The sequence below is a fragment of the Heterocephalus glaber genome, unplaced genomic scaffold, assembly GCF_053883595.1.
Source record: "Heterocephalus glaber isolate CG9 unplaced genomic scaffold, H.glaber_assembly_v1.0 deba00001778, whole genome shotgun sequence".
Lineage (NCBI taxonomy): Eukaryota > Metazoa > Chordata > Mammalia > Rodentia > Bathyergidae > Heterocephalus > Heterocephalus glaber.
In genome coordinates this window covers 4109735-4134602 of record NW_028258465.1, presented here as the reverse complement: position 1 = coordinate 4134602, position 24868 = coordinate 4109735, and the positions used below count along the sequence as shown (strand labels likewise).

The following is a 24868-nucleotide window of genomic DNA, read 5'->3' as shown; positions in this document are numbered from 1 at the left end:
AGCTGTTAACTCAGCTTGGACTTGTTCAAAAAGTAGTTGTCAAGAACCTCTCTTTGCAAGATCTCGACAGCAGTTCCCTTCCATTCTATTTTTGTTTGTTGTTTTTTCCTGTGTAGGTAACAGTCACTTGCTTAAGTCTCTGCTCCAGGTCACTTGCTCACACCACATTTTCTGATGTTTTATTCTTGCTGTTCTTTAATGGTAACCTTATTAATAAAACAATGATATTAAAGCCCCTGACCAATGATTCATGTAACACATTGGCAGGATCTTGCTTGATGATCTTTTAGTTCTCAGACTTGGCAGAGTCATAATAGCACACTTGAGCAAGATGTTCATTTTTCTGTCTACCTTGTGCTTTTGGCAATTCTACTAATTTCCAGAAGGTACAGCATTTACAAATTATATTAATATAGCTGCAATTCACTCTGGGGGCTTCTTTTCTTCCCCTAGAATATTGTTTTTCCTCTTTAATATAAAAAGTCAGGTTGGACTACATGAGCTATCACAGTGAGTTCTGATACACGCTAATATTCTAAACCTAAATTTTATATTAATTCTTTAAAAGCAATTCCATTTTCCGTTTGCTTCCTATCTCGTGACATGTGTTTGTCCCATGATAGCTGAGTAAATTGTCCACCTGGTTTGGAAAGCTGAGTCATCTGTAACAGTGATCACCCTCGCCGGCTTTGCAGAGCTCTTCCCATTGTGATTGTTTCCGAAAGTCTGACTCAGTGACCGTAGGCGAAAGCAGGTTCAGAGCACCCTGACGGATGCCACCTGGCAAGCACAGACTTGGTACTGGGGCGACCTGACTCGCTTCGAGTGCAGAGCCCAAGCCTGGCCCCAAGCCCTGTCGGCCACCCCAAGCGAGAAGCCTGGAAGAGACTGAATGCTTTCCCCTACAACAGACTGGAGCATAGCGTAGCTGATGCTCAACGTATACATGCAAACGTTTTGTACAGAAAGTTAATTTATTATGTGGGCATAAGAGAAAACCAGTTGGTTAAATTATTTTTCTATGATTTGAACATTATAATTTAATGGTTGCAGAAAAACTATAAAGCCATAACATGTTGCAAATACAGAGCAGGGCTATTTGTGATGGTGTTTTTTATTTAAAATAATTTTGTATGAGTCCATATTTGCAATAGACAATGACTGCATTCATTGTGGGGAGTCGGTGCGTAACACATCTCAGCTCTTCATCAGTTCCCTTCCCCTCACCTCCATCTCTTTACTCTCTTCCTATTTGCAAAAGATCTATGTCCTTGTTTCCTATTATCTTTTATTTTGTTCTTTAATTTATTTATGCTTTGGGTTTCTCATATAAGAAAAGCCATGTGGTGGTTAAGCTTGTGTGTCTGTTTTACTTCACTTAGCACTGTGGTCTCAAGGTGCATCCATTTCCCTACACAAGACTCAAGTTCATCATCCTTCTTCATGGCAGAGTAGTGCTCCGTGGTGCGCAGTTTTGACTTCTTTCTCCACTCCTCTGGCAATGCTCCTATAGGCTGCTTCCGAGACTGAGCTGCTGCGTGATCACCTTGTTAAAAGCACCCTCCCCTTGTACCACAGGCTCTCTTTCGGACCGTGGCCATGATGGTCCCTGACTATGCCATGATCGCCGAAATCATCCTGTACTCCTGCGGGTTCGTCACTGCGCGGCCGCTGTCCGTGAAAATCGTGGCCACCTACCGCTTGTGTTCAGAGCAGTTGTCCTCTCAGCACCACTACGACTACGGGATGCGAGCTGTGAAGTCGGTCCTCACAGCTGCTGGGAATCTAAAGGTAGGAGCGCACGTGCTTCTGACCGGGGAACTTCCCCTGTGTGCACTAGTGTGTGTGTCCCCAAGGAGCAATGAGCCACTTTCGTTAGCTAACTGAACAGAGTCAGTGATCGTACTAAAGTAATTTTTCATCTTGCGCACATGAAAAGGAAGTCTTAGGAAACCTTACCTGGGTGATTCTTCATGATTTGAGCACTGTTTCATAATTTAAAACACACAAAACCTGGGTGCAACCAGGGAATAAAATTGTTTACTGCTGAGAATTTATTTTTGTTTGTTTTTCTTTGAGACAGGGTCTTGCTATGTAGCCCAGGCTGGCCTCAAACTCATAGCGATCCTCCTGTCTCAGCCTCCCAAGTACTGGGATTACAGGTGTGGGTCAATATGCCTGGTGACTGCTGAGAAATATTTTGAAGACTTATAATTTATATAACTGGCATCACTTTAAAGGAAATAATGTATAATTAATAAAGGCCCTAGAACATTGTGACTTAATGTAATGATCATTTGTAGACAACTGGCCTCACAATAATTGATTTGTAGTAAAACATTTGCATTTAAAATAGTCTAATCATGTAAAACCATACTAGATTAAAAACCTAAATTTTTAACCACTTGGTTAACTTTGTATTGGAAGTATTTTGCGGACCTATGAAATATAACTATATTTAAGGCAGCGAGTAGGCTCTGGTTCACAGTAAAATGTGACCTTGGAGTTTACAAAAGTTTTCATGCTCATGATTTGTAGATGACGCTGATTTAAAAATATATGCTACATGATTAAAGACATTGGCATGCATTTCATCGTCTATAATAATGTAATCAAGAATTGTGATATACAGTAGTGATATTCCATTTCACATTAGCCTAACATAACTTCAAGTCATTGTTTTTTGCAGTAAATAGAAATGCCTAGTTTATATTAACCTGGCATGTCAGGGTCACTTTGTGGTCTGATAATGGGAAAGATAATGCGTTGCTCTAGTGAGTGTCATCCCTGAAATCTTGACTATGGAATCAATCGAGCTATTAAAGGCAGGCTGCAAACAAATCTTGCAAATGAACCTATCATTCTTTGTCAAAAGCTAATGTAGAGTTGTTGAATATTATGAAGCCATTTCTATTATATCAAGAGACAATTTAAACATTTGCTTCAAAATAACAGTCTCTAGGACCTCAAAGCAAGCTTCTGACACCGATTTCTTTGTGGTCGGAGCGATCAAAGCCAGGGCTTGGAAAGGCAGGGTCAGCTCTGGCATTGAGAGTCTGGGAGATGCAGTGGTGGCCAAACCCAACAGCAAGGAGTCGGGGACTTTTGTAAGGCTGAAGCCACTGAAGTAAGCCCAAGGCATGCATTAGGAAGAAGGATTTGGAGGGAAAGGAGAGTTCTGGAAACCAGTGTAATGGTGGTAGGAGAAACTCTGGAGTTGTTGAGAAAAGTATTAAAATTGGGTGAAATAATTCTGAGTTTGGATTTTGTTAATTATGTGGATGCTGTTGTACCCACAATTTCAGAGTAGCAAGTTCAGAGTCAAGGCAGTTTCTTATCAACTTCGGGCTTGCCACAGATGTTTGGAGTTTCATATACGTTTGCTGAAACACTCTCTATGTCACCAGGCAGGACAAGTGGTGTCTCCACATCGCTGTGATTGCGTGAATCTTGCTGGGCCCTGTTGTGTTGTGTCATTTGGTTATCTGGTGGGGACCCAATGATGCATAAACATGAAAAGAAGAAGAGCTTTGTTACTATGGAAACTAAATTCAATTTTTAAGACCTTCAGTAAATATGGAATGTTAGAAGAGTGACTTTGAATTAGATGCAGATGACAAAGAATGTCAAACTTGCAAACTTTGACATTTATTAAGGATGGCACCCTGGAATCGCCTTCCAGGTGTCTTTGAAGAGCACCGTCCCCTTTAAAATCCAGTGAGACACAGCATCCTGGGTAGAGAGGAGGGTTCATTATTGATGTGGCTTCTGACAGAGAAGGTGAAGAGCTCTGCATTCAAAGCAAAGATCTTGGCATCAAAATATGGGTGAAGCAGAGAAAGTTGTTTATGAGTTTTAAATTTAAATCTATTTTTTCAAAATGATTGTCCACTTTTAATGATTTTCACTGAACCAGAACCTGCTGCTGGTCTTGAAGGCATTGGATGAGCAAGCTCTAGCCAATGGCAAGTCCCAAACTATATTAAATTAGTGGCCAAGAGCCCTTTGTTCAGTGTCTATGAACATGTAGCTCGTTCCATCCAGGCTTTTATTACCAACTAATAAAAATTCAGCACGTATAAATGTCTGTTTCTATAGTAGCAACCCACCAAAATGAACAGAAATAAGAGCTCCACGCCTGTGGGTGTTGGAACTGTGTTTGCATGCATAGGAACCTGAAGGGGGGCGGTGGTCACATCCGCAGAGAGCCTCATGACTGCATTTTCTTTCAGCTGAAATATCCAAATGAAAATGAAGAAATTTTGCTGCTTAGATCTATTATTGATGTAAATCTGCCAAAATTTTTAGCCCATGATTTACCACTCTTTGAGGTAAGAATATTCATTATTCCAATGCATCAAAACTCTTACAAGAATGTATTTATCAACTGCCCAGATTTTCAAAGCTCCCTACAAGAAACTTTCACTGCAAAGAATGACACAGAGTGGAGAAACATACATCATTCCTTGTTTTTATTTGAAGGGTATTTAGTTAGCTAGCTTTGTTGCTTCAGATGACTTTCAATAACTTGAGGTTTTTAAATCATACTTGTTTTAACTGCAGAATATAATGAGCAGGAAAACGTGATCTTTGCTTACAAATTCCACAAGAACGTAGGCTCTGTGGAAAGTACTTCACCAGCACAGCCCTGAAGCCTCAGCGCAGAATAGGTACTTGGGAAACATTTGTTCAGCGGATGACTGAGAAAATAGATGAGCTTCATTTCCTTAGAAGACTGAGATGGCATTTATGAAATATTTTAGCATAATGTTACATAAGAACCAAGTTTGGTAATCATGTTATGCTTTAGATTAGATTAAGGGTAACCGAAAGGAGGAAATATTAGAGTAATGACTGGAGATCCCATTATATCCTTCCGGTCCTCTGCCTCAGACCCGGTGGAAGCCATCCAGGGACCGGTGGACACCTTGTGAATGTTGGGCGCCTTGTGGTTCATGCAGGCCTTGGCTCTCAGCTCGTAAAGATGGGACCTGTGTCTGTCCTAGTGACGGGGAAAGAGATTCTGCCACTAGAACAGTCCGCTGATACCAGTTACCCATAGCAGCCATGCTTCCTTGTCTCCACGGGAGCGTGCCTTCTTGCTTGGAGCTGGCAGTGCAGATATTTTAGGGGGAAACCAGCAAGGAAAGATGCTGTATTTCCTTCCTGCAGTTTCCCATGGCTTCCTTGGTATTGGTGCACTGTACGGATTTCCCCGGATGTGCAGACACCTTGCTGCACATGTCCTTGTGTTGGTGCAGTGCCCGGGGAAAGTGAACCGAGCAGTTTCTCGGGGGACATTTCCAGTTTGCACAAGTCCGCATTGGGCAGGACTGTCCCATGCACTGTGTAACATTGGCCCCTGCCCCAGGTGTCCATGGTGACAAGCAGAGGACACTTGCATAGATTTCCAACTCTGCACCTGACAGGAGGGTGAGGGCATTGGTCTTGGTTGGATCACTGAAGACCAAGGTTGCTTGCTTCTTTCAGGAGTGTGCATACACCCTTGAAATGTGGATCGATGTCTTTGTGTAGTGCATGTACGTGTGTGTATGTGGGTGCGTGCAGTACTGGGCATCAAACCCCGGGCCTCACAAAGCTAAGCGTGAGCTCTAACACTGAGCTGCACCCTGCCCAAATCAGGTCCTATAAAATAGTGCCTTACACATGGTATTCTCCAAATGCTCCAAATGACCCCAGGGGCAGTGCTGTCATTATCCCTGTTTTACAGATGGTGAAACTGAGGCACAGGATGCAAAGTACCTGGCATTCGTGGCCAGTGCACCAGGAGCAGGACTCCACCGTGCAGACCGCAGTGGGCTCTGTCCACTCTGCTGTGCTGCCCGTTTCCCTCCTCTGCCCTAAGAACCTTACTGCTCTGATGAAGGGAGATGAACTTCATGTGAAGGCCTGTCAGTGACTGGATGTAGAACTGATTAATCTGCTAACCCAGCGAGTGGTTCCAAAGCACAGCTTGAGTGTATGCCTTCACGGCAAGCCCTCTGAAGTTTCGCCTTTACTTCAGAGTAGGAAGAAGAGTCCCATTTCTCACAGCGTTGGTGATAATATTCACAGCCTCACCAGCTTGCGGAGGCTAGTTCCTTAGACCTTGTAATTAGCTCTATGAGTTCATGTACACTACACATGAAATCAGAATTCTTTCTAAGCGTACATTATATGATCATACGGTAGTGGTTTCCTAGGGTTGCCACACACCATACCACAAACTGAGGCCCAAGCCACACTCCCACCTGAGGCTGCAGAGAAGGACTCTCCCTCCTCTCTCCCAGTTTCTGGCATTGTCCTGAAGTCCCTGAGGCCTCTGCTAGTGCCTGTGTCACTCCAGCCTCTGTCCCTGTCATCACGTGTCTTGTGTCCGACTCTCTCTTCTCTCCCTTAGATGGGCCCTTGTCCCTGGGCCTAGGACCTGTCCTAATTTAGTATGACTTTCATGATTACATGAATAAGATCCTGTTTTCATAGAAGTTCACATTCCAAGGCCGAGGGTGGAGATGCAGTTTTGGGGGATGCTACTCAAACCATACGCTGAATCTGCTAAAATACTCCCAACTAATTTTTGTGTATGCATGAGGTACGCACTACAGTTCTTTTGGCGTAGTTAGTCACTCAATCTAGTCGGCAGACTGCCCATGCGTCTGTGTTGAGGCAGTTGTTTGTGTGCATGACAATCTATTTCTGGACTCTTATGGTTCAGTGGTGTTGATATATTTGTTGCTTTATACCAATATTACAGCCTTCATAATAGGCCCTGAAATCATGTAGTGTCATTTCTCTAACTTTTTACTTAAAAATATCATAAAACTAAATACAAAAGCTCAAGCTGTAGAACTTCTAGAAGAAAACAGGAAAAGGTTTGAGGTATTATTACTTAATGGCTTGCTCTCCATTTTTACTTCCATATTTCAGCCAATATAAAATATTTATGTATATTTAATATGAGTATATAAAATGTAAAATTTCCAAATCATCTATTATCAGGGGATTACTTCAGATTTGTTTCCTGGAGTGAAATTACCAAAACCAGATTACAATGATTTGCTGGCAGCTATCAAAGACAGTTGCGTCTCCATGAATTTGCAAATGACCAAATTCTTCTCTGAGAAGATTCTTCAAATCTATGAGATGATGATTGTGCGTCATGGTTTTATGATTGTTGGAGAACCGTTTGGAGGGAAAACCAGTGCGTATCGCGTCTTGGCTGCTGCACTAAATGATATATGCGAGAAGGTACATGTCATTACTGTGCTCTTTTTTTTAGTCTCCGCTTTGTGCAGGAAGATTATATAATCATTTTGGAAGATGCTGTCAAAAGGGCACCTTAAAATCACGGGGAAAATGAGTCAAGGAGAAAATAAAATTGTAAAAGTAAAGTGAAGCAAGTAGGAAGTTCAGTGTATAAAGCATGTGCCACAAATGTGCCTTCTAATCTTTTATTTCCTTTTTCTTTCTCATTGTAAAGGTAATAGATATGCGTTGTAGAAAAAAGTCTGAACTACAGAAAAGTCTGAAAGTCTTCTTTTAAAACTTCCAGAAGAGTAAGAGGTTTTTCCCCGAGAAGTTGGATTTGTGATGAAAACTTCTGTGAGGGTACTAGGGGAATTAATTAGTGGAATGTGCGTCTCTGTGTGTACTCGAGTCTGTACATATGGTGTGTGCTTACATGCATACATAATGACTACTCAGATGTCTTAAAGGAACGATCCTTTGGACTCATGTAATACGCTAAAGGAATAGGGCTGTTTTCACCTCTCCAGCTAATGTTGTATTTCTCCTAACCTCTCCTTGTATTCTGAATTGTTTTTCCTTCTTGTATTTCAGTGTTTGTGGCCTGTGTGGAATTTGTAATCCTTGTATGTTCACTAGCGTCTTCCTTTCATCCAGTGTAACATTGTTTTGTTCTTTTTTGTTTTTTATTTAGGGGTTAATGCAAGAACACAAGTTTTGATCTTTTCATTGGGGAATCTAAGTTCATTTATATTTATTATCATACAAACTAATACACAGTTATTTCTGTCACTGTTTCTTCTTTTTTTATACTTCCATGCTGTTTCCTCTGTTTCCCTTTCTTTTCCTTCCCTTCCCTTTTCCCTTTTCATTCTTTTTACCTTTTCTTGTTCCTTGCTGGATTCCTTCTCCCGTCTTTCATTTGTTTGTGCTTTTCCTGTTTTTTCTCCCTTATTGTTTATGCTCTAATTGTTAATAAAACATGGCATTGCTCATAGAGTAAGTGAACGGGAAAGCAGGAACGTGTGTCCTGGTCCCTCTTGAGGCTAAGCAGTTTGCTACCTGAATATGCTGACAGTGATGTTGTGGTACCCGGAGGTGCCAGCCTTGCGGCCACCATACAGAAGCTGTCGCTGCACTCTGGCCTTTGGGATACCGTCCTCTCTTCGGTGGCAGCACCTCTGTCCTGAGTAAGGAGATGATGGGGCTTTCCTGTGCTTCTGGATTTACAAAGCGACGCTGTTACTGTTAAACCATTCTTGAACACAGAGAGTAGACGAAGACCTTGAGCTTGTTTTATTGTTTAACACTGTTTCCACATCTTTTATTTAAGTTGGTAGTTTGTGTCCCAGGCTCTGGCAGTGTAGGAAGAACAGAACTCTGTGTGTGTGTGTGTGTGTGTGTGTGTGTGTGTGTGTGTGTGTGAGATTCATTACGACCACATGGGCCACAGTGCACTTTTAGGGTAGTGAAATTGTTCCATATCATACTATCATGGTGGACACATGACATTATGCATTTGACAAAACTTGTAGAATTATATAACCCCCAAACTAGCCCTAATTTAAACTACAGACTTTGGTTAATAATGATGTATCAATATAAACTCAGCGATGTAACCCTGCACCCGGAGTTGTTGATAATTGGAGAAACTGTTGTCCCGGAGGCAGAGGAAGTATTTGAGAGTCTCTGTACTTTCTGCTCAGCTTTTCTGTAAATTTAAAACTGCTCTGAAAAATAAAGTCTATTAATTAAAAATTAAAAGCCTCATGCCCCAAGGATGTTAACCTCTCTTGTAATAATACCATAGAAGCAACTTCCAGCATTCTGCCCCAAATGGACAATTAACCAATATGAAGTTTTGTACCCCACAAGAAGTACATATTTCTGTCTTCATAGCTTATAATTTGCTCTCAGAGATCTTTCTGCTGCAAGGTTCAACAAATTACAGTCCATGGGTCACATTCGGTCCAAAGCCTCTTTTGTGTAATGGCCAGCAGTGTTAACATTTTTAAAAAATTTGTTGAAAAAGAAAATCTGGAAGGCCTATAACATTTACTATGTGGCCCTTTGTGAAATAAAATTGGCGACTTCTGTTTTGTAGTTTGAGACCTCCAGATTTTGTGGAACATTTACTAATTCCTTCCACTATATTTTGTGAGCTTTCAAATTCTGTTGTAAAGGATACCTTAAAATGTTGCCCTTCCGATTTTCATTGGCATTGTAAATAAAATGCACTTGGGTTTTATTCCTTGCCCCTGTGTGCCGGGACCTTGTTAAATTCACTCCTTCTGGTGGTTTCTTTATAGATTCCTTAGGACTTTCTACACAATCGTGTTTTCTATGAGTAAAGATAATATTCTTCAAATTAAATAAATGATTGGTGTTTGTTCATTCAGGGACTAATGGAAGAAAACAAGGTCCAGATAACGGTCTTGAACCCTAAGTCTGTCACCATGGGACAGCTGTACGGACAGTTTGATTTAGTGTCCCACGAGTGGTTGGACGGGGTCCTCGCTGTCAGCTTCCGCACCTTCGCCTCCTCCCCGGTGAGTGCAAATGCTTCTGCATACAGACTTTAAAAGCTTATGGTCTTTTCTTTTGACCAGTTTCAGATTTCTTCAGCTTTCTCAAATAAGCCTTTGTGGGGGCCAGGAATTTAGCTCAGTGGTTCTGGCACCTGCCTCGCAAGCGCAAGTTCCCGAGTTTGATCCCCAGTACCAAAATAATAATAATAATAATAATAATAATAATAATAAGCATTTGTATTTATAACTTGAGATTTTGTTTCCAACCTTATCACATGCTGGCATGGCGGTGCTGCATTCGTGCCTGCGGAATGCCAGCCAGCACCATTGCCCTGGATGTGCACAGAAGAGAGGGTGGGAGACAAACAACAGGGTTCAGACTTTGTGCTTCGCTCTCCCAGGCTGACTTACCCAGGAATAAGAGCATCCGATGAACAGAGTAACAGCCCGCTCTTTTGCTTGTGTGTGTGGCCCTAGGACTTAGACCTAGGGAGCACTGAGTTACCTCCCCACATCTCTCCTTTTCTGAGACAAGGTCTCAAGCCTGAAGCCGCCCTGCCTCATCCTCCTGGTCAGCTGGGATTATAGGTGTGTACCACTGGACTCGGGCTCCTTCGACCACGTTTTGAGATGCTGGTGTCATTGCATCAGCTGATTGTTGGATTTCCCCCATGGCACCCTGGACAGTGCTGTCTTAAGTTTCAGCACTCGCGTGCAGTGTGTCGGAGAGAGACTAGGCTGGTGGGAAGCAGATGGGAAAGAACTGTACCTGCTGCTGCGTGCTGGCAAGAGAGGGCACTGCCCCTCCTGCTTGCCCTGCGGGTGGGCGTTACCCACTCGTGACGAGAGTCCACACCAGTGAGCGTCAGTGTGGTCAGTAGAAGTGAACAGGTTCCCCCTACAACTGCAGTTAGAAGGGAGGAAGCTCGCTAGGGTCGCTAGTCCAGGAGAAGTGCCCCAGCCTGGGGCCATCCAGGGTATTTATTGCATAATTTGTTTTTAAGTGTTTTCTCTATTCTGGTGACCACACATCCTAGAGTGGGTCATCTCTACTACTCCAGGAGCCCGGGGACCTCGACTCCTGAGTCAGTGTAATACAGGAACCTCAGCTCTGAGCACAGAGACCCTGGGCAATGGGCAGGTGAGGACCACCACTCTGGGTAGACAGCATGTCCAGTCCCGAGTTCTCCTGGTAAGTGTTAGGACAGAAGGAATGGTGAGGCAGGGGAAGCCCGCCCAGGTCTGGGGTCACCGAGGCAGCTCCTCGAGTCCTTCTTGCGGCCGTGGATGCACTCTGGCCCAGAACCCCACAGAAAGTCTCTCAGGACTGTATACGTTTACCTCAGCTACACAGAAACAGCCACGAGCTGTGCCCATTCTGGATTCAGCTCTGTAGCTTGCATCTCTCAAGAATCATAACCCTTAAATGTTGAGTTTCCGGAGGCTGTTTCCCACAGTCGCAGCAACTAACTAATAGAGGCGAATGCAAAGCAAAGTCCTTCCAACTGTGAGGCACAAGGTCTCATGGGAGGACAGTGTGACCCAGAGTGGCAGCCACGTGTGGTCTCCAGGCTCCCAGGGTTCCGTGTCCTTAGGCAGGACCAGCCCCAGGGCGGGTGGCCGCTGTCTGTCTCAGAGGCCAATGAGTTGACCACAGTGGCTGAGAGCACACCAGGGCGGGTTCAGATCCCTCCACTTCCACACAAACTCATATTTGCTGGAGGCGACCCAGGTAGACCATCACCCGAAACACAGAGGAAGAATCCGGGCAGGAGAGCCAGAGTTTGTGCCCTCGGTCAGTGCCTGGCATGCCTTCATATTTGTTGAGCACTTACTATATTCAGAACAGCACGTGACTATTTTCGTTTTTATCAAATACTGGTGGGACTGTGATGCTATGCTGGTTTGAATACCCTATTCTGTCATAAGACAGCTCAGCCCAAGAGGGGCTGTGTGTGGGTGTGCATGGTAAAAATTCATCCAACGGAGGAAAGAAAACCTTGGGCTTCACATGAGTGATCAACCTATGTGAACACATTAGTGGAATGTACGTTAAGACCAATCTGTGATTCTCTAAGAACACACAAATCTGAGTGCAATTTCAGTCCAGAAATTTGAATTCAGAAACATAAACCTCAATGAAAAATGTGGTATTTTTGTCTTGTCTATGCATGTATTGGCTCTTTTTGCAGAGATTTGGGGATTGAACCAAGGGGTGCTCTACCACTGAGCTACGTTCCCCAGCCCGCTTTTTATCTTTTATTTTGAGGCCGAAACTTGCTAAATTGCCCAGGCTGGGCTGCACCTTGCCATCTGCCTGCCTCAGTCTCCCGAGTAGCTGAGAGGACAGCGTGCATCACTGTGCCCGCTCAGCTTCCTCAAACATAAGCTGTGTCTATGCGCAAATGTGTGCGCACACACACGGTATTCAAAGGTAGCTGTGTATATTCATGGTAAAATTAATCCTAAGAGCTATATTTTTGAATTTTAAAATAATAACATTTCCTTTATGATGCATTTGTTCTTTGTTTACAATATGCACAAACAGACTCCAGATCGGAAGTGGCTGATATTTGATGGCCCGGTAGACGCAGTGTGGATTGAGAACATGAATACAGTGCTGGATGACAACAAGAAGCTGTGTCTGATGAGCGGGGAGATTATCCAGATGTCACCACAAATGAATCTGATTTTCGAGCCCATGGATTTAGAAGTTGCTTCTCCTGCCACCGTAAGTCCTCAATTTTGACATCTGGTTAAAAATTGCAAAATGTTATGGTTTTGCTCATGTGGTAGCTTTGACTTTAAACAAAAAAAATTAGCATTCACACTAAAAAGGATCTGTGATTCTCAACACTCAGATACGTCTGTGGACACAAACACACCTTCACAGATGGAGTAAGACTTTTCCTTCTTTCGTCTGGGCTCATTTGGCAAAGTCGTACACAAACACGGAGATCATGAAATTATATAAAATTCAGGTTTTGTCCCCAAGACCTTTCTGAAGATTGTAAGAGATGGATGTGCCACCTTATCTTGTCCCAACTCCATTTTCCTCCTCCGCCTTGTGTTCCACAGTAATCAGGCAGAGAGGGTTTCCTGTCATTACCCTGAGTCTGGGGATGGGCACAGTGGCCCAGGAGCGGCGGCCTTCCCAGCCGTGCACCAGGTAGCATGTTAGGAACCGCACGAGGGCAGCTCCTCTGGGACAAACCGGCCCGGGGAAAGGAGGATCTTCAGTTTTTGAAATTCACAGAACTGAAAAGCATCTCTAGCTAGGTGGGTAGGATCAGGCATGGGGTGCTTGGCCACCAGCCTCCTCCACCATGAGGTGGTGCCCACTAGGACATCAGCCATCTCCTGAGCACCCATCCTGCCAGCCCAGGCCAGTGGGTGTGGGGTGCAGAGCTTGCCTGCTGCACGCAGAGCAGCCCACTGTGTGTAACCTGCCTCGCTGTGTGCGCTGCCTCGATGATGAGCAGTGTTCGTTCTTCCAGGTTTCCAGGTGCGGCATGATTTACATGGAACCTCACATGTTAGGCTGGAGGCCGCTGATGTTGTCCTGGTTAAATCTGTTACCCGCGTCCATCAGCGCCATCCAGAAGGAATTCATAACAGGCCTGTTCGACAGGATGGTCCCTGTGTCTGTAGAATTTGTTAGAAGGCAAACGAAGGTAAGAGAAACAGGAAGTTTAAGATTAAAATGTGAAAGGTGAATGCAAGTTAACCAAATATATCAGTTTAATGCTTCTTTGTATCACTGACTGACGGACACTGTATCTCTCAACTGATTCTTTTGGTTAGGCCATGTCTGCGATCTGCAGTGGTTCCATTCGTCTTTGGGAGCAGTCCATGGACAGAGCACATCTTCGCTCTTTTTTCGGCCCCTAACTCTCCCATCCCTCCCTGATCCTTCCAACTCTTGGTCCTCCTCCCATTTGCAAAACTGATCATTTTTTTCTGATTACAATGAAAAGACTTTAATTTATATCATTATTCTCCACAATATTTTAAGTGAAGCATCTTAGAATTCAAGAAAATGCTATTGGTGTTAGTCTTTTTTCTCTTAAAAAAACCCCTCAAATATTTCACATAATCCTGTCTCAGTAAAAATATCCCAAAAATGTTATCTCTTATTTCTGATGGACTAGTGTATTTTAAATTTCCATTTTTATAAGTGTCTTTATTTTTTAAATTACCTAAAATCATCCAGTCCCTGGTAGAAGGACTGGACCGCGGTCCTTGAGCAGGCACGTCCACTTTTCTTTTTCTTTCTTCCAATACACCTGAGGTAGGGTAGATGGAAAGGTTCAGGAAGAAAAGTGGTCATGGGAATAGAACTCTCCCAGCTCTTGGAGCCGAGAAAGCACCATATGCTCTTAAACTCTCCTGCAGAAAGTTATAAAGTATGCTTGATTTCTCTTTGGGGAGATCTTGATCGAAGTTCCTTTAGAATGCTTGGCTCCACAGTAAACATAGGAAAGTAGGGCTGATCATTTTTCTTGCTGTTGGAAATGTAATAGGAAACCTTAAGAAGTTTGGCTCAAGATACAGATTTGGAAGCTGGAGTTTAAAGCCGTGCTAACGTGGATTACTCAAAGGGCAAGTCCAGAGGGAAAGGTAGCAAAGACTGGAACAGCAGGCGCACTGTGACTTAGACAAGAGAGGGGGCGACCGGAGTGTTTTACAAAGGAAGTGGTCGGTATTATGAGAGATGACAAAGAAGCCAGGTGAGGGCAGGAGAGGGCTGAGCCTTGTCCCTGTGATTTGGCACTTGGGAGCATGGAGACTCAGCGCTGGACTGGGGAGACCAGGGCGCCACAGGGGAGGTGGTGCAGGAACGTGGCAGGTGCTGACTGGAAAATGGGTATTGACTGCACTTTCATAAGCTTGGCTATAACCAAAGTACAGTGCACCCTTGACTTACGAACACAACTGGTTCCCGAGGGCTGGCTGGAACTCAAGTTGGTCAGTGAAGGCTCAGGCTCCTCTACACAGCCTTCAGAGTCTCTCTCCTGTGCACAGGTGGATCTCCGTGTCCTTAGAGAGACACTGGCCTGGGATTTCTCAGTGAACCCCACACAGGAAAGGATGCTGTCATGTTCCTTCCGGAACTCTTTAAGGGTTAAATCTGTATCTGAGACCATCTGGAAGGAAGCACAAGCAGCCGGCATTCTGGTTGTAACTCAAAACTTTGGTTGTAAATTAAAATGAAAGTTCCAATTGTAACCCAAGTTGTTTGTATGTCAGGCTGGTCATAACTTGAGGGTCCAATGTATGTTGGACGTGGAGGAGGGCCATAATAAAATAGCCTATAGGACTTCTGTTCCTCTTGTCCTAGCACTGTCCGAATTTGGGTATTACAAATAAATGGTTTGCGCATGTAACTGGAACTTATCCTTTCTGTAGCAAAATAGAAAACTTTTAATGAAAGCTTTCTAAAATGTTCTCTCTCTCTCCCTCTCTCTCCCTCTCTCCCTCTCTCTCTCATTATGAAGCCAGGCTTGGTGGCACACACCTGTAATCTCAGTTACTTGGGAGGTTGAAGCACAACAATTGCAAGTTCAATGCAGCCTGGGAAATTTAGCAAGAGTTTATCTCAAAATGTTTTTAAAATTAAAGAGGTTTTAGGAATGTAGCTGTGGTAGTTACTTTTCTCATTGCTGAGACAAAATACCTGACACCTGGAGTTAAAGGAATAAGATTTATTTAGCTCACAGTTTGTAGAGGTTTCAGTCCGTAACTGGCTGGCTCCAAGGCAGAGTGGCACAGGGCAGAGGGGCATCGCAGAGGAGAATCAGTTCATGGCGCCACAAGGTAGCAAAAGCAACAAGGGACCTTAACAGCGTTTATCTTATCCAGACTACTGGGATTAGGAGGTGCCAAACCGATCAGTGGACTGGTTTAGTAATCACACGCCCTTAATCCCAGCATCACACATTCTAGATCCAGCCACCTCTGACTGCCTGAGGCTTTGGGGGAACATCTAGACCCAAACCCTAACCGTAGCTCTGTGGTAGAGAGAGTGCTTGCCTAGCATGCAGACGGTATGGAATTAATCCCCAATACTGCCAGCAAAAATAAATAAGAAAAGATGTGTTAGCGCCTGTGACATACTGTTGCCCTGAGTATTTGCCTCCTTTGCAGTGATAACTATTTGTATTTTAGAGTCCTGTGCTGAGCCACAAACACAGTCACTTTTGCGCCCTGCTGCTTCTGGAGCCAGGGGCTGTGAACGGGAAGCCAGCTGCTCCCAGCCTTCTGAGTTGGTGTCAGAGAGCTGGGGTTTGTGCCCGACACTCACCTCGGAGCAGAGTGACCCTCGGGGCTGCATAGGCTGGGGCAGCTGACTGAGGTTCATGGACAGCCTGCGGCAGTGGGCTGCGTAGCCCCAGGAGATGTGCCTGTCTTCTCACTCATCTGTGAATTGTCACCCTGATGTCAAAGAGCAAAGCGTGTGACATTTGTGATGCTGCAGCACTGTTTCTGGAGACCTGGGGACTTGGGAATGTACTTCGTAGGATGGGGTTCACTATAACCACTTATAAATATGTCCTCGAGATGGATTTCATTTATTAAGCATTGTTGGCATGCCAATTAATTGCCTTTCCTGAAAGACTGAGTATTTTGATTTAGGAAGTTAGTAAAGCATAGGACTGGTATCTTTGATTGAACTAACCAAACATATACCGGTAATATTTTTTTTGATTTGAGAGTTGATGTGAGAGGTTAAGGAGTCACACTTCCCAGCGTGAAATTCCCTGGGAGGGAAGGAGTTAAGATCTGCTCAGGTTCCCCGGAAAACAGTAACTATAACAGCAGTTCTTCATAGACACTGCAGCTGGTGGACTCAAATGGGTTCAGTAAACCCCAGCTGGCGTCACTTTATCACGTGCTTGATTTAAATTTGTTTTGTTTGTCTTTTTCTCACTTTTCAGGAATTATCTCCTACCACGGATACTAACTTGGTCCGATCCCTAATGAATCTAATCGACTGCTTTATGGATGTTTTTGCTGATGAAGCCAAAGTGAAAGAGAGAAAAGACCAAGAAGTCTACTCTCTGCTGGAGGTGAGACCCGCTGCCTTCCCTGCCCTCCAAACCACAATAATTCATTATTTTCCCCCTTCATCTCCTTCCATTTTAAGAGAACAAATTTAAATATATGCATATGGGAGGGTCGATGTGTGATGGGCATTGCTGTATGTTTTGGTGAGGAAAGCAACAAAATGTACAGTAATTGAACATGGATTTTTCACATAGAAATTCACATATCAACAGACTACAGAACACTGGGGAGTAGTAATCCTCAGAGTAGTCCCTACAATGCAGTCCGTGCGGAACTCTTATAGCTTGTATTTTATGAAATAAATTAATTTTTAATTTGAGTGAAAGTAGACATCTAAGAGAAACAATCTGCAAAATGTAGGTAGGGGAGCAGAGTTGAAATAGAGTTTGGAACTTTTCTGAATGTAGTTGGGGCTCTGTTGGCTTTAGCGTTTTAAAACAGCTTTGATTTTCAAACAAGCAGCCTGATTTTCTTCCACAGGGTGTGCTCTGCTCCCTCTGCCTGAGTCTGGTGAGAAGAAAGCTGGTGTCTTTGGCTTGCAGGATGGCAACTTTAGCGTCTATCATCGATGCTCAGATATGATTGCAAATAAGACAATAGAAAACTTAAAATAAACTTAAAAAATTTAAACCCAGCGTATCAAAATTTAAATCAAATGCGGATATTGTGGCTATTGCCTTATCAAAGTGTGCCCCAAACCTTAATAAAGTTATCTCAATGTTTCGTTTAATATCAAGCCCCTGATATATATATATATTTATAATATATATAATATATATTTAAAATACCATGCATTTTCCTATCTTAATCATTCTAAAGTTTCAGTATGGCTAGGATTTACACTTTGCTTGTATTATCTTTAAGATTTTCTAAGGCACGCAGTCTGAAAAAGTAGCCTGCATTATTGTGAAGTCCTCGGTGACCTGTTCCCCATAAGCCTTCGCGTTTCCTCTCAGACCCTCTCCCACGCGCTGCGGGGCCAGGCTGAAGCTCCCCGCCGATCACGTTCTCTTTTCCCCTCTCTCCAATGCAGGGCATCTTTGTTTTCTCGTTGATCTGGTCCATTGGTGCTTCCTGTACAGATGATGATAGGTTGAAATTTAATAAGATTCTCCGAGAACTCATGGAAGGCCCAATTTCAGAACTAACTCGAAATAGGTTCAAATTACAGAGCGGAGCAGAACAAATATCCTCCAAGGCACTGACTGTCCCATTTCCCAAGAAAGGAACAATTTATGATTATCAGTTTGTCGCCGAGGTAAGGGTGGCACAAGGTACTTGTTTGAAAAGATCATCAAGAATATGGAAAGGTGTGATTTTCTTCAGCAGTTTTAGAATTTGCAGTACGGTTTTCACACCGACGTTAATTCAGTGCCCTCAGAAACATCTCAGCTCCACGCACAATTGCCCCAGGAGACGCAGGACGAGTAAAGCACTCCTCAGTGTTGTATCCTCCTCAGGCGACAGTCCTGTGACATTGTGGGCCAGGGCCCAGCGCTGGGCCTTCGTGGGATGCACAGGGTATTGGTGGGGGCGGCTTGGGGTGGATGAGCTAAAGGAAGGATGGATGGGAAAGTGATGTTTTTCTAGGGAGAATATTAGCATATTTTGGAAACTTCTTATGACCACTGTCCAAGAAAATGAAGATTTTCTTTCACAAGCTAATTGGATGTAAAGATACAGCAAAATATTAACTCATAATAATCACAAAATTAGGAAATCTTACTGTTATATAGATTTGTAACTGCAATGTAAATGTAGTTAATACTGTTGAGCTGTATACTTACAAGTGGTTGAGTACATTATGTTTATATTTCAATTATGATTTTTATAAAAATCTTGCTTGAAATTATAAGCTGATATTATAAATATCATTATAAAAGTCAAGCAATATGCCATTGATCTTCTATGGAGAAAATTCTATATTTATTAACATGGATTGAATAAAATTCTTTATTCTTTAATCCATTGATTAAAGTCAAATTTTCTCAATGCTGTTATAGAATGTAACATTTGTCTACAATAATTCATCATTAGGTTTGCATAAGCAGTGGTTTCAGGGCATCAAAATGTAGTAGTACTTATTGGCATTCCATTTCTATTCATCTAAGAGCCAAGTTCCTTTCTAATTTACACATAAAATTTAACTTTAAATTGTTAAATGTTTTATAAAAACCAAATGTATAACTATCAGGGTGGGTTGGTCTTGATCATTTCTGCAGTGACATAGAAGGACAGAGTATGTTATAACCTTCACATTCTGGCTGTTTCCTGTGAACAGGGAATAGGAAGGTGGGAGCCATGGATAAAGAAATTGGAAGATGCCCCTCCAATCCCTAAAGACATGCTGTTCAATGAAATCATTGTGCCCACTTTGGACACAGTTCGATATTCTGTGTTAATGAATTTGCTGACGACTCATCAAAAGCCTTCCATATTTGTGGGACCAACAGGAACTGGAAAGAGTTCTTACATAATTGTAAGTATTCTAGACGTCTACACATTAAAATGTTTATAATATTCCTAAGAATGCTATTCATTAACTAGCAGGCTTAGATAATTTTTAATACATACTCAAGTGTTTTGCTTGACCCGCAGACATTTTGGAGGTAATTGTCTACTTATTTTAGAAAATTGTTTAAAGATATCATCCCCCTGGTTAACATCTCACCTGTTCTGCCTTTGGCACGCTTGGCTGCCATTGTTGCATGATGATGCCATTTGGTATCATTAAATTACTGTCCCATTTGTTTCCGTATTTTAATAAAATAGCTTGTTCAGGGTGAAAATTATATCCCTGTAAAAGTGTGTTTTAGTTCATGGCATTGATATTTAATTTTCTAAAGTATTTATCTAAAGGATTGCTGTGTGGCAATAAGACTGACTTTTCTCAGTGATTTCTGGAGTCATACTGCTGGCTAGTTGAGATATCAGCTGCTGTCACAGATCACGTCCCAGATCTCAGTAGCTTTCTCCAGCCTGGAGAGAAGGAAAATGCTGCCAATGGCCCCTTCTCTCTCTTAGTGTCCCAGTTTGCTCACATTTCCCCAGTTTTTGACAGTACTTGCCTTAGTTCTTTATTGCTTTTATTTTTAAAATCCTTTAATACTTCCATAGTATCTCTAGACATATGGTTAAATACTTGTCCCGGTACCATTCCTTTATTGAATAATCTCATTCACAGCATACTGAAATGATGCTTTCCTCACCAACTAAATGCTTGTACCTAGCAGGGAGATCCAAGGAGGAGAAGGGCAGGAGGAGGGTCCACAGGAAGTCGGACCACGGTGTGGGTGTGGCCTGTGTTTTTCAGAAGAGATTGAAAATGTGCAGAAAGCTGATCTCTAGCCAGAATGGAGACTTGATATGATTAAAGGCCTTAATTAGAGGAAAATATGGCTTCAGTGCTTTGTATCTCCATCAAATTAAGCCAGGCATAAAAACATTACTTTTCACAAAATTGGTAACATAATTTGATCTGTTTTTTTCTTTTTACTTATATTTTAAATATTTTCCTACTTCATTATATACTGTAAATATTTTCTTATTTTGTCATTCTTTTACGAGGTGATTTTAAGAATAGCATAGTATTTGATTCTATTGTTTTACGGTAATTTATTCAAGTTCCTAACTTTTCTGGTATTCTGTTTTAAATATAAGATTACAATGAACTTTTTTGTTTGTTTGCTTGTTTGTTTTTGTTGTTATTTGAGACAGGGGTCTTGCTTTGTAATTCAGACTGGCTTTGAACTCACTATGTAGTCCAGCCTGGTGATCCTCCTGCCTCAGCCTCCCAAGGGCTGGCATTACAGGTGTGCACCACCACGCCTGGTTTACAGTGAACATTTTTGTAGTTAAATCTTTGTTCTCATCTCTTTTTATTTACTGAGGAACAATTCCTAGATTTCTAGAAGTAAAATTATTGATTTTTCAATAAATGTTAAGTTGTTCAGAAAAATTATATTGACATAAGTAGTCCTTCAGGGACATTTCAGTGTCCCAGTTGATTAAGACTGTGTTGTACTGTGAATAATACAGCTATGAGGCTGAGAGCCAAACTTTTCTTCCTCAGTAAAATAAAATATTATGTTGAGACAGTCCTGCATAAGTTTCATGTTTATAGAGTAATTTTATGGATTAAATTATTCATATAAGATGCTGAATGTATATACTTATATTTTATCTTATTAAAGTGATTAAACAGAAAATTTAGTATTTGAAGTAGTTTTCTTTTCAAATTATTGCATGTTTAGATATGTGGATTTTAAATAAACAATGAAAAACACATAGCACCCTAGAGATTACATAAAAATGCAATGAATTATAATGACATTTTAGAATAAAGAAATTTACTAAAGATATTGGCTGAGAGAAAATATGTTGAAGAGGTTAAAAATCTTGTGATGGGGACAAGTGTATAATCTCACATAATATATGTTGTTAAAGGGCTTTATTAAAATAAAATAACTGTCACAAAATAAAATATTTAGTATTTACTTTGTTTCTCATTTAAATATCAGCTCCATTAGCATTTGAATATTTTCCTTTCACATAACTAGTTTTCACAGAATAATTTTAATTTACACATATAAATTGGTCACTAAATTCATAGAAGTAACAAGTAGTTTTTACAGGCATGTACTTAACTTTCAGAGTGTTTTATGTTAACATCAAGAAACATTCATGTTTTTCAATGGCCAAGTGGAATTTTATCTGTGGGAGAATTATCAAAAGTACTGATAATTCATTTAAACTAAAGAATAAGGCTTACCTGGGGCAGTGAAGCTCAGCCTGTCCCAGCACCTGGAAGGAAGCTCCCTGCCTCCATCCCAGGCTCCTAGGGCAGTGAAGCTCAGCTGGTCCCAGCACCTTGAAGAAAGCTCCCCCGCTGCCATCCCAAGCTCCTAGGGCAGATAAGGTGAGCCGCGTGGGTGCCAGAAGCACCCCCCCCCATGGAAATGAGAAGACACATAAACAAGCCTCGAAAACAGACTTCCAGATCACCTACAGCAACCCCAAAGGGAAACGAGATGGAACAATCTGATACTCAACCACCTGGACTCTCTGAACTGGCAACAAAAGAGGATCTGGGAAAAATGAAATCAGAAATACTCACTCAGATAACAGCAAAGATTTTGCTCATGTGCAAGACATGATTAATAAATCTAGAGAGGACGCAGATTAAAAAATAGAGGATCTGAGGAACATGATGGAATCCCAACATAAGAAACAAATGGAATCCATAAAACAGATACAAACAGATTTCCAAGAGATTAAAAACTCCATCAAAAGTCTACGCAGCAGAATGAACCAATGTGAGGATAGAATTTCACATATAGAAGATAAGATTGCAATTAGTGAGGAGGAAAAGAAAAATTGCTTTAAAATTGTAAGGGAACATGAAAAATCAATCCAGCAGCTGCTAGATGATGCAAAGAAGAATAACATAAGACTGATTGGAGTCAATGAAGAAAGAGGAGAGAGTGCAGATGACATAAAAAAACTCTTCACAGAAGTGATGGCAGAAAACTTCCCAAGGAAGGGAAAAGAACTTGACATACAGATAAGTGAGGCATATAGGACTCCAGCTAGCCTTAATCAAAAAAAATCTACACATAGGCATATAATAGTTAGGATTCCAGAAATCCAACAGAAGAATAAAATTCTACAAGCAGTGAGAGAAAAGAAACAAATCACATACAAAGGAAACCCCATCAGAATCACAGCAGACTTCTCAATGCAAACCCTCAAGGCAAGAAGACCTTGGAGTGATGTATTTCAAGCCCTAAAGGAAAACAGCCTCCAACCCAGATTGATGTACCCTGCAAAACTATCTTTCAAAATTGATGGAGAAATAAGATATTTTCATGATAAAGAGCACCTCAGGAACTTCATGAATATCAAACCGGCACTCCAAAAAATTATAGACAATACCCTAGGAAAAGACAATGAGGATCACAACCCCAGGAAACCCAGCAGAATGAATCCATTGGTCGTGACAAATTAAATGCAAAGGGGGAGAATCCAACAAAAAGAAAAAGCCATGACAAGGCTTTTAAAACTTTTGACTTCATCTCTCTAATGAGTGTATAATTCAATCTTATTATTGTACTGATTAGTATTTTTCTGATTCTAGAGTTGTACACCATTCCTTGTGCTATACTGGCTATTTATCATCTTCTTATGTCTACATTTTAATTGGGTTGTCTATTAATGAGCTCTAAGAATTCTTTATATATTCTGGTCATAGGTTATATGCATTGTAAATATGGTCTGTTTAATGACTACTTTTCATTTTAATGATGTCATTTAAAGTTCTAAATTTTGATGGAATCTCATTTATCAATTTTTTTTCTTTTATACATTATGTTTTTTATATCCTAGGTAGTTCTTGCCTACCCCGAATTCATAAATATTTTCCCTTATAATTTCTTCTTAAAGTTTTATACTTTTAGGCTTTCTTATTTAGGTTCGTAGATCCCTTCAAGTTATTTTCATGTATGGAAAAAAAGGGTTGAGGTTAATTTTTTATATACGGATACCAGGTGTTCTAATGCCGTTTGCTGAAAACACTGTCTCTTCCTTGGCTCTTGAATCAAGTTTATATTCTATAAAATGCTAATGTTAAATAATCTTTCAAAACTCAGTGGACTATGTATGTGTGGTTCTATTTCTAGATTCTCTGTTTTATTCAAATGATCTATATGTCTTTCCTTACAGCAACACTGCCTTGATTACTGTAGCTTTAGAAGAAGTCTTAAAATTGGGTGCTAAATGTCATCCAACACTGTTTTTGTTTTTGTTTTTGGCTTTTCTGGGTCCTTTGTACTCCTACATAACTTTTAAATTTCAATATCCAGTTCTTCATTTATAGCAAGTATACACAGACCTGAATTTTTATATATACCTTGTGTTTTCTAATCCTGCTAAATTCAAGTACAAGTTCTAGGGGCTCCTAGAGATTTCTTAGTATTTTCTCTGTAGATGATCATTTCATCTACATGTAAAGATTTTGCTTCTACCGTGCCAATCCTATCCTAGTTGTGTCATTTTATTGCCAGACTATTTTGGTAGGGACTAGGTTTCAAAGTTTAATGGACAGATAAAGAGTAAGCATATCTGCCCTTGTTTCCCACCTTAAGGAGAAAGCATTGTATCTTTTCCATTTATATAAGTGTTCTCGCTGGAAGTATGGAGTACATGTCTTTAATCTGTTGAGAAGGTTCTGTTCTACTTCTAGCCTCCTGATAGCTTTTACCATGAACAGCTGTAGAATTTAGTCCAATACTTTTTCTCCAACTAGTGACCGGATCATATGGCTTTTTCCTTTCCTCTGTTAAAATGATGACTTTTGGGGGTGGATCTTCCGATGCTGAGCCAACACTGCCATCCCTATAACAAAACCACTTTCTACATCCTGCCAGATCTGACTTCTAATAGTTTGTTTTGTTAAACAAATTTCTATCTATGTTTATACATTTTTCTTCTATTATCTTTATCCAGTTTTAGGATTAGCACAATGTTGATTTCCTAAAATGAGGGGAGAAGTGTTCCTTCTTTTTTCTGCTTTAAATGTTTGATATAATTTATCAGTTAAAATGTTTATGAGCCTGCTGTTGTCATATAGGTAGGTTTTCAAGCTAGGAATATACTTCCTTTAATAGGTGTTATTCAAATTTTATATTTCCTCCAGAGTTAGTTTCATTAATTTGTCTACTAAGTTACTTCTTAGAAGTTGTCAAATTTATTTCAAAAAAGATTTTTGTAATATGCTTTCTATATCCTTTTAAATTCTGTAAAATCTGTGGTAATGTCTTCTAGATCTTAATATTGTAATTTAAAAAATGTATAACTGATATTGGGTAACAGGAAGAAAAGGTCTAAAAGAGCAGGGGAATTGGGAGGGGTAGGGAAGGGAAAAAAGGGAAAGGAAAAAATATGAGAAGAGGAAAAAAATGGAAACAAGGTCTTTGCAAATAAGGAAGGGTGGAGGGGGTGAAGGGAGGGCAAGGGAAGGGGAAAAAAAT

The 24868-nt window shown here is 41.2% G+C and overlaps 1 protein-coding gene across 7 annotated transcripts in view; it reads left to right on the top strand.

Moving 5' to 3' along the window:
* Positions 1 to 24868, top strand: part of Dnah7 (dynein axonemal heavy chain 7) — a 249764-nt gene that overhangs the window by 105088 nt on the left and 119808 nt on the right. For all 7 annotated transcript variants that reach the window (XM_021247724.2, XM_087202647.1, XM_004868947.4 and 4 more), the window contains 9 exons: positions 1579 to 1791; positions 4233 to 4331; positions 7000 to 7248; positions 9645 to 9794; positions 12322 to 12504; positions 13271 to 13447; positions 16712 to 16843; positions 17875 to 18099; positions 19123 to 19320. In XM_021247724.2, the coding sequence (XP_021103383.2) occupies positions 1579 to 1791; positions 4233 to 4331; positions 7000 to 7248; positions 9645 to 9794; positions 12322 to 12504; positions 13271 to 13447; positions 16712 to 16843; positions 17875 to 18099; positions 19123 to 19320 (1626 nt within the window). The remainder of the gene's footprint in view (positions 1 to 1578; positions 1792 to 4232; positions 4332 to 6999; positions 7249 to 9644; positions 9795 to 12321; positions 12505 to 13270; positions 13448 to 16711; positions 16844 to 17874; positions 18100 to 19122; positions 19321 to 24868) is intronic.